Source organism: Salmo trutta, unplaced genomic scaffold, assembly GCF_901001165.1.
Source record: "Salmo trutta unplaced genomic scaffold, fSalTru1.1, whole genome shotgun sequence".
NCBI lineage: Eukaryota > Metazoa > Chordata > Actinopteri > Salmoniformes > Salmonidae > Salmo > Salmo trutta.
In genome coordinates, this window is record NW_021822963.1 from 68,891 (window position 1) to 78,862 (window position 9,972).

Genomic DNA, 9,972 nt, shown 5'->3' on the forward strand with positions numbered 1-9,972 from the left:
ACAGCGGCCGCTGCTAACTCAACAACTAGGAAGTATCACTTCTGTAGTGAATAAGCTCAAAGTTCATACCAGTTCATACCATAGCTCACGCCAAGGTTGGCTTAGTTCTGTTCTTGACTTGTGTGTCCTTCTAACGTAGAGGCTGCAGACCTCACGTATTGGAACCACCTGGTTATCTTTTCGTCAAAGGCTTATATAGTGGAGAGGGGGGAGGATGTGTTTCATCGTTTATAACCCCTCCTCTTCACAGGGGTGGGCCACTGATCAAGCAGGGCACTTTCCTTATGAAAACCCAAATCTCTCATTTGGAAGCTAAAATTAAATTTAATCTCCTAACAAACAATTTCAATATCAAACATTTCAATTGCATAACAATTCCATGTGACTCTGATAACTAGAAGGTGTATACTTTCCCAGGTACAGTTTATGTCGTCCTGTCATCAGTCATAATGTCACAGATAACAACGAACTGACATACATACTCATTACGTTATCAAGCATATTCCCAACTGGTTTTATTACCAAAATATGGTTCCTTTCCCCATTTGTTTGATGTTCCCAGACTCTCTATATTTAACAGGACAGCAGTCCTTCAGTAGGGTCAGTAAGAGAGGGGAAGGGAGAAAGGTATTTATGGGGGGGGTCATAAACCTTACCCACAGGCCAACGTCATGACAGGGTTCTACCCACACCCATTAAGGGTTCCTCCATGGGGACTAGCTGAACACCCTGTATGGTTCTACTTAGCACCTTTGTTTCTAAGAGTGCAACCTGTGTAACAGAGGGGTTGTAACACCACAATCCCCTGATGATGGATAACCATATCTGAGACCTGAGGACTCCCCAAACTAATGCCTAGTCTTTAGCTTTGGCTAGCAGACCACTTCAATCCCAGTCGGTCTAGAGTTTCCCTAGAGTTAGAAGCTGGTGCCAGTGGAGGGCTAGGGTCCTGCTTAGGCCCTGGTCCAACAGCACAGCTCCCTGGCTGCAGTGTGGAGCGGGGTGGTGCTACGGGGTGGTGCTAACCAGCCTATAAGTGAGCTCTGTATTTTAATGGCCCCTAACCGAAGCAGATTTATGAAAAGACACTGAGACAGTCTGTGTGTGTTACTGATACCAAACACAGGGCCTGGGATCACACACAGAACCCCCCCTCGAGGCAGGGGGAAATGAGATGAGATGGAGAGAGAGATCTCTGATTGAGGCCAGTGAATCGATGGTTGGTTGCAGGGCTGCAAGGCTCTGTGGAACAGGCTGAATGATGGCTCTGCATTTAAGCACCTCCTGCTATGTTTGTCTCAATGAAACAATATAATGGTTCCTGGTAGGGCTGGGACTTGCCAGGGACCTCACGATATGATATCATCACCATACTTAGGTGCCGATACGATATGTATTGTGATTCTCATGATTCTCACGATTCTCTATGTGTTGCGATTCGATAATGTGTTTCTATTTCGTTTCGATGTTCCAAACATATTGCTCACCACATGTCTGCTGCAGAGAGACAAGAGAGAGAAATGAGAAAACCAGTTTTTCTCAGTCATGGCAATAAAAGTGGTGAAAGAAAATGGTCTTCCTATTTAAAAAGAAGATGGAGAACAAGCTATGAAGGAAAAATGCTGCAGTTTTGGTGCAGGTACAGCAAACTAACTACTGCCATATTGTCAAAACGATACGATATATCGTCAAAATAATATCCGATATGTAACTGTACGGATTTGTTCCCGCACCGCTAGTTCCCAGCACCTTGGTTTACACAGGCTAAGGCTGCTCCCAGGAAATGTTGGAGGGGAACACAGAGAGACTATAGAGAGATAGATGAGAAGGGGAACACAGAGAGACTATAGAGAGATAGAGGAGGAGAGCAACACAGAGAGACTATAGAGAGATAGATGAGGAGGGGAACACAGAGAGACTATAGGGAGATAGATGAGGAGGGGAACCCAGAGAGACTATAGAGGAAGAGGGGAACACAGAGAGACTATAGGGAGATAGATGAGGAGGGGAACACAGAGAGACTATAGAGAGATAGATGAGGAGGGAACACAGAGAGACTATAGAGAGATAGAGGAGGAGGGGAACACAGAGAGACTATAGAGAGATAGAGGAGGAGGGGAACACAGAGAGACTATAGAGAGATAGATGAGGAGGGGAACACAGAGAGACTATAGAGAGATAGAGGAGGAGAGCAACACAGAGAGACTATAGAGAGATAGATGAGGAGGGGAACACAGAGAGACTATAGGGAGATAGATGAGGAGGGGAACACAGAGAGACTACAGAGGAGGAGGGGAACACAGAGAGACTACAGAGGAGGAGGGGAACACAGAGAGACTATAGAGAGATAGAGGAGGAGGGGAACACAGAGAGACTATAGAGGAGGAGGGGAACACAGAGAGACTACAGAGAGATAGAGGAGGAGGGGAACACAGAGAGACTATAGAGAGATAGAGGAGGAGAGGAACACAGAGAGACTATAGGGAGATAGAGGAGGAGAGCAACACAGAGAGACTATAGAGAGATAGAGGAGGAGAGCAACACAGAGAGACTATAGAGAGATAGAGGAGGAGGGGAACACAGAGAGACTATAGGGAGATAGATGAGGAGGGGAACACAGAGAGACTATAGGGAGATAGATGAGGAGGGGAACACAGAGAGACTATAGGGAGATAGAGGAGGAGGGGAACACAGAGAGACTATAGAGAGATAGAGGAGGAGGGGAACACAGAGAGACTATAGAGAGATAGATGAGGAGGGGAACACAGAGAGACTATAGAGAGATAGATGAGGAGGGGAACACAGAGAGACTATAGAGAGATAGAGGAGGAGAGCAACACAGAGAGACTATAGAGAGATAGATGAGGAGGGGAACACAGAGAGACTATAGAGAGATAGAGGAGGAGGGGAACACAGAGAGACTATAGGGAGATAGAGGAGGAGGGGAACACAGAGAGACTATAGAGAGATAGATGAGGAGGGGAACACAGAGAGACTATCGAGAGATAGATGAGGAGGGGAACACAGAGAGACTATAGAGAGATAGATGAGGAGGGGAACACAGAGAGACTATAGGGAGATAGAGGAGGAGGGGAACACAGAGAGACTATAGGGAGATAGAGGAGGAGGGGAACACAGAGAGACTATAGGGAGATAGAGGAGGAGGGGAACACAGAGAGACTATAGAGAGATAGATGAGGAGGGGAACACAGAGAGACTATAGGGAGATAGATGAGGAGGGGAACACAGAGAGACTATAGGGAGATAGAGGAGGAGAGCAACACAGAGAGACTATAGAGAGATAGAGGAGGAGAGCAACACAGAGAGACTATAGAGAGATAGATGAGGAGGGGAACACAGAGAGACTATAGAGGAGGAGGGGAACACAGAGAGACTATAGGGAGATAGATGAGGAGGGGAACACAGAGAGACTATAGAGAGATAGATGAGGAGGGAACACAGAGAGACTATAGAGAGATAGAGGAGGAGGGGAACACAGAGAGACTATAGAGAGATAGAGGAGGAGGGGAACACAGAGAGACTATAGAGAGATAGATGAGGAGGGGAACACAGAGAGACTATAGAGAGATAGAGGAGGAGAGCAACACAGAGAGACTATAGAGAGATAGATGAGGAGGGGAACACAGAGAGACTATAGGGAGATAGATGAGGAGGGGAACACAGAGAGACTACAGAGGAGGAGGGGAACACAGAGAGACTACAGAGGAGGAGGGGAACACAGAGAGACTATAGAGAGATAGAGGAGGAGGGGAACACAGAGAGACTATAGAGGAGGAGGGGAACACAGAGAGACTACAGAGAGATAGAGGAGGAGGGGAACACAGAGAGACTATAGAGAGATAGAGGAGGAGAGGAACACAGAGAGACTATAGGGAGATAGAGGAGGAGAGCAACACAGAGAGACTATAGAGAGATAGAGGAGGAGAGCAACACAGAGAGACTATAGAGAGATAGAGGAGGAGGGGAACACAGAGAGACTATAGGGAGATAGATGAGGAGGGGAACACAGAGAGACTATAGGGAGATAGATGAGGAGGGGAACACAGAGAGACTATAGGGAGATAGAGGAGGAGGGGAACACAGAGAGACTATAGAGAGATAGAGGAGGAGGGGAACACAGAGAGACTATAGAGAGATAGATGAGGAGGGGAACACAGAGAGACTATAGAGAGATAGATGAGGAGGGGAACACAGAGAGACTATAGAGAGATAGAGGAGGAGAGCAACACAGAGAGACTATAGAGAGATAGATGAGGAGGGGAACACAGAGAGACTATAGAGAGATAGAGGAGGAGGGGAACACAGAGAGACTATAGGGAGATAGAGGAGGAGGGGAACACAGAGAGACTATAGAGAGATAGATGAGGAGGGGAACACAGAGAGACTATCGAGAGATAGATGAGGAGGGGAACACAGAGAGACTATAGAGAGATAGATGAGGAGGGGAACACAGAGAGACTATAGGGAGATAGAGGAGGAGGGGAACACAGAGAGACTATAGGGAGATAGAGGAGGAGGGGAACACAGAGAGACTATAGGGAGATAGAGGAGGAGGGGAACACAGAGAGACTATAGAGAGATAGATGAGGAGGGGAACACAGAGAGACTATAGGGAGATAGATGAGGAGGGGAACACAGAGAGACTATAGGGAGATAGAGGAGGAGGGGAACACAGAGAGACTATAGAGAGATAGAGGAGGAGAGCAACACAGAGAGACTATAGAGAGATAGAGGAGGAGAGCAACACAGAGAGACTATAGAGAGATAGATGAGGAGGGGAACACAGAGAGACTATAGGGAGATAGATGAGGAGGGGAACACAGAGAGACTATAGGGAGATAGATGAGGAGGGGAACACAGAGAGACTATAGAGAGATAGAGGAGGAGGGGAACACAGAGAGACTATAGGGAGATAGATGAGGAGGGGAACACAGAGAGACTATAGAGAGATAGATGAGGAGGGGAACACAGAGAGACTATAGGGAGATAGATGAGGAGGGGAACACAGAGAGACTATAGAGAGATAGAGGAGGAGAGCAACACAGAGAGACTATAGAGAGATAGATGAGGAGGGGAACACAGAGAGACTATAGGGAGATAGAGGAGGAGGGGAACACAGAGAGACTATAGGGAGATAGAGGAGGAAGGGAACACAGAGAGACTATAGGGAGATAGAGGAGGAGGGGAACACAGAGAGACTATAGAGAGATAGATGAGGAGGGGAACACAGAGAGACTATAGAGAGATAGATGAGGAGGGGAACACAGAGAGACTATAGAGAGATAGATGAGGAGGGGAACACAGAGAGACTATAGAGAGATAGAGGAGGAGGGGAACACAGAGAGACTACAGAGAGATAGATGAGGAGGGGAACACAGAGAGACTATAGATGAGGAGGGGAACACAGAGAGACTATAGAGGAGGAGAGCAACACAGAGAGACTATAGAGAGATAGATGAGGAGGGGAACACAGAGAGACTATAGAGAGATAGATGAGGAGGGGAACACAGAGAGACTATAGGGAGATAGAGGAGGAGGGGAACACAGAGAGACTATAGAGAGATAGAGGAGGAGGGGAACACAGAGAGACTATAGGGAGATAGAGGAGGAGGGGAACACAGAGAGACTATAGGGAGATAGAGGAGGAGAGCAACACAGAGAGACTATAGAGAGATAGATGAGGAGGGGAACACAGAGAGACTATAGGGAGATAGAGGAGGAGGGGAACACAGAGAGACAATAGAGAGATAGAAGAGGAGAGGAACACAGAGAGACTATAGAGAGATAGAGGAGGAGAGGAACACAGAGAGACTGTAGAGAGATAGAGGAGGAGAGCAACACAGAGAGACTATAGAGAGATAGAGGAGGATAATGCTGTATCTCCATGGTGATAGCATCCTAGCTGGCTCTCCATGGTGATAGCATCCTAGCTGCATCTCCATGGTGATAGCATCCTAGCTGTATCTCCATGTTAATAGCATCCTAGCTGTATCTCCATGGTGATAGCATCCTAGCTGTATTTCCATGGTGATAGCATCCTAGCTGCATCTCCATGGTGATAGCATCCTAGCTGTATCTCCATGTTAATAGCATCCTAGCTGTATCTCCATGGTGATAGCATCCTAGCTGTATCTCCATGGTGATAGCGTCCTAGCTTTATCTTCATGGTGATAGCATCCTAGCTTTATCTCCATGGTGATAGCATCCTAGCTTTATCTCCATGGTGATAGCATCCTAGCTTTATCTCCATTGGGATAGCGTCCTAGCTTTATCTTCATGGTGATAGCATCCTAGCTTTATCTTCATGGTGATAGCATCCTAGCTGTATCTCCATGGTGATAGCATCCTAGCTTTATCTCCATTGGGATAGCGTCCTAGCTGTATCGTCATTGGGATATCATCCTAGCTGTATCTCCATTGGGATAGAATCCTAGCTTTATCTCCATTGGGATAGCGTCCTAGCTGTATCGTCATTGGGATATCATCCTAGCTGTATCTCCATGGTGATAGCATCCTAGCTGTATCTCCATGGTGATAGCGTCCTAGCTTTATCTTCATGGTGATAGCATCCTAGCTTTATCTCCATGGTGATAGCATCCTAGCTTTATCTCCATGGTGATAGCATCCTAGCTTTATCTCCATTGGGATAGCGTCCTAGCTTTATCTTCATGGTGATAGCATCCTAGCTTTATCTTCATGGTGATAGCATCCTAGCTGTATCTCCATGGTGATAGCATCCTAGCTTTATCTCCATTGGGATAGCGTCCTAGCTGTATCGTCATTGGGATATCATCCTAGCTGTATCTCCATTGGGATAGCATCCTAGCTTTATCTCCATTGGGATAGCGTCCTAGCTGTATCGTCATTGGGATATCATCCTGGAATTATATCCATAGTGATAGTATCCTAGCTAACTTTGAATGATGAGAGTATAGGAACTATCTGTTGATTAATGGTGAGAGTATAGGAACTATCTGTTGATGAAGTATGAGAGTTTAGGAACTATCTGTTGATTAATGGTGAGAGTATAGGAACTATCTGTTGATTAATGGTGAGAGTATAGGAACTATCTGTTGATGAAGTATGAGAGTTTAGGAACTATCTGTTGATTAATGGTGAGAGTATAGGAACTATCTGTTGATTATGGTGAGAGTATAGGAATTATATGTTGATTATGGTGAGAGTGCAGTGTGGACAATCTTGGCAGGAGCTGTTGTTGTTCACCCATATCTATTATTTAAACAGGAAGTCTGACTGAGATATACAATCTATTTTACAAGGGAGAACTGGCCATGACCCATATGCTTTTCTAACCATGCTTATGTGTGTGTGTGTGTGTGTGTGTGTGTGTGTGTGTGTGTGTGTGTGTGTGTGTGTGTGTGTGTGTGTATAGACGTGGGGGGGCCTGTGGACCCCATCACCCCCACCATCATCATCCCTCCTAAGAACACCAGTGTGAACGCGGGGAGGAATGATGTCATTATGGAGTGTGTGGCCAATGCTAGGTGAGTGAACACACACACACACACACACACACACACACACACACACACACACACACACACAGAGAGAGAGACAGACACACACAGAGAGACCAAGTCTGTCACATTTCACTGTCACCTAATGTCTTTTGTTTGGGTCTCTTTTAGAAAATTGTTCATCCATCCTATTCAATGCTTTCTCCTCTCCTCACCTCCTCCTCCTCATCCTCTCTCAGTCTTTCCTCTCTCCATTCTTCTCCTTCTCTCCTTATCTCTGCTCTGAATCCAAACTATTATGGCCAATTCAAAGACTTGATCAGTATGACAGATGTACTACAGTGCTCTGTCAATGCCTCACAACCTTGAAACAGAATTTGAATCATATTAATACCCACTCTCTCTCTCTCTGTCTCCCTCCCCCTCTCTCTGTCGCTCTCTCTCCCCTTCTCTCTTTCTCTTTCTCCCCCTACCCCTCTCTATCTCTCTCTCTTTCTCTCTCTGTCTCCCTCCCTCTGTATATCTCACACTCCCCCTTCTCTCTATCTCTCTCTCTTTCTCTCTCTGTCTCCCTCCCTCTGTATATCTCTCTCACCCCCTTTTCTCTCTCTCTCTCTCTCTCTCTTTCTCTATTTCTCTCCCCTTCTCTCTCTCTTTCTATCTCTGTCTCCCTCCCTCTGTATCTATCTCTCTCCCCCTTCTCACCCCTTTCTCTCTCTCTGTCTCTCTTTCTCTCCCCTAATAATACTATTATTAATGTGCCAAGCATCATAAACATTTTGAATGATTGTCTTTTAAAACAAAATTAAACTCTCTCTCTCTCTCTCTCTCTCTCTCTTTCTCTATTTCTCTCCCCTTCTCTCTCTCTTTCTATCTCTGTCTCCCTCCCTCTGTATCTATCTCTCTCTCTCCTCTCCTCCAGACCTCTGATCAAGATGGTTATAACCTGGCGTAAGGATGGTGTTGTGGTCAGTACAGGGATACGTGACTTTGGCCGCAGGCTGACCATCAGCCTCCCAGCGGTCAGTGACAGTGGTTACTATGAATGTGAGGCCACCCTCCGCAGCAGCACTGTGCCACCGGTCAATGCAGGGGCCTACCTACATGTTCTAGGTACACACACACACACACACACACACACACACACACACACACACACACACACACACACACACACACTCATTTGGGAGTTTCTCCTCATGCTGGTTAAACTAGGTGAAGAACCACCTATCAGTTCTCCTGTCAGTGGTCAGGTTGAGGGAATATCATTGTGTGTAAATGTCTGAAGTCTTCACGTCAGTTTGACATGCTGCTGGACCATGGAGATAAATGATAGATGATTAAAGCATTAGGTGAATTGTGAAGAAATCTCTCTCTCTCTGTCTCTATTTGATGCAGTCCATTACTCTGCACTAGTCTCAATGAGACTAAACCTTGGAAATAAAATACTTATTGGATATCCAGGATGGATTTAATGTAAATCAACACAAACCAGGAGGACAAGACACCTTATCATTAACATGACTTTATTGTTAAAACTTGTTCAATTGAACAAAAATGTTCAATAAAATTATAGGAATGTTGTAACTGTTTCTCTCCTCTCCTCTCCTCTCCTCTCCTCTCCTCTCCTCTCCTCTCCTCTCCTCTCCTGTCCTCTCCTCTCCTCTCCTCTTCTCTTCTCTCTTCTCCTCTCCTCTCCTCTCCTCTCCTCCCCTCTCCTTCTCTCCTCGTCTCCTCTACTCGCCTCCTCTCCTACTCTATTCTCCCCTCCTCACATCCTCTCCTCTCCTTCTCTCCTCGTCTTCTCTACTCGCCTCCTCTCCTCTTCGCCTCTCCTTTCCTCTCCAGACCATCCCCAGTTTGTGAAGGAGCCTGTCCAACACATCAGTGCAGAGATGGAGAAGGTGGTGGATATCCCCTGCCAGGCACGAGGTATGTGGTGTGTGTGTGTGAGTGTGTGTATGCGTGTGTGTGCATGTGCGAGTGTGTGTGTGTGTGAGTGCGAGTGCGTGTGTGCGTGTGTGCGAGTGCGAGTGCGTGTGTGCGTGTGTGCGAGTGCGAGTGCGAGAGATCTAAAGCCCTGATGCTCTAAAAAGTGATAGATATTTAAATACAACTCTCTCTTGTCTTCTCCTCTCCTCTCTCTAGGTGTCCCCCAGCCAGACATAGTGTGGTATAAGGATGCTGTGGTCATCAGTCCAGTGAAGATGCCCAGGTACAGGGTGTTAGTTGGGGGCAGTCTGCAGATCAACGGTCTGTTACCTGACGATACAGGGATGTTCCAATGCTTCGCCCGCAACCTGGCTGGAGAGATACAGACCAACACCTACCTCGCTGTCACCAGTACGTCTCTCTCTCTCTCTCTCTCTCTCTCTCTCTCTCTCTCTCTCTCTCTCTCGCTCTCTCTCTCTCTCTCTCTCGTCGCTCTCTCTCCCCTCATCCTATTCTCCTCGTCTCTCCTCTCTCTCCTCTC

At 46.6% G+C, this 9,972-nt stretch overlaps 1 protein-coding gene across 1 annotated transcript in view; it reads left to right on the top strand.

Moving 5' to 3' along the window:
• The window catches only part of LOC115187809 (protein sidekick-2-like), a gene marked incomplete at both ends in the record, with an annotated part of 49,131 nt that extends 39,275 nt beyond the window's left edge, over nucleotides 1-9,856 (top strand). The window contains 4 exons of the mRNA XM_029746858.1: nucleotides 7,415-7,526; nucleotides 8,422-8,612; nucleotides 9,348-9,431; nucleotides 9,648-9,856. Coding sequence (XP_029602718.1) covers nucleotides 7,415-7,526; nucleotides 8,422-8,612; nucleotides 9,348-9,431; nucleotides 9,648-9,856 — 596 coding nt within the window. The remainder of the gene's footprint in view (nucleotides 1-7,414; nucleotides 7,527-8,421; nucleotides 8,613-9,347; nucleotides 9,432-9,647) is intronic.
• Between the last annotated feature and the right edge of the window lie 116 nt (nucleotides 9,857-9,972).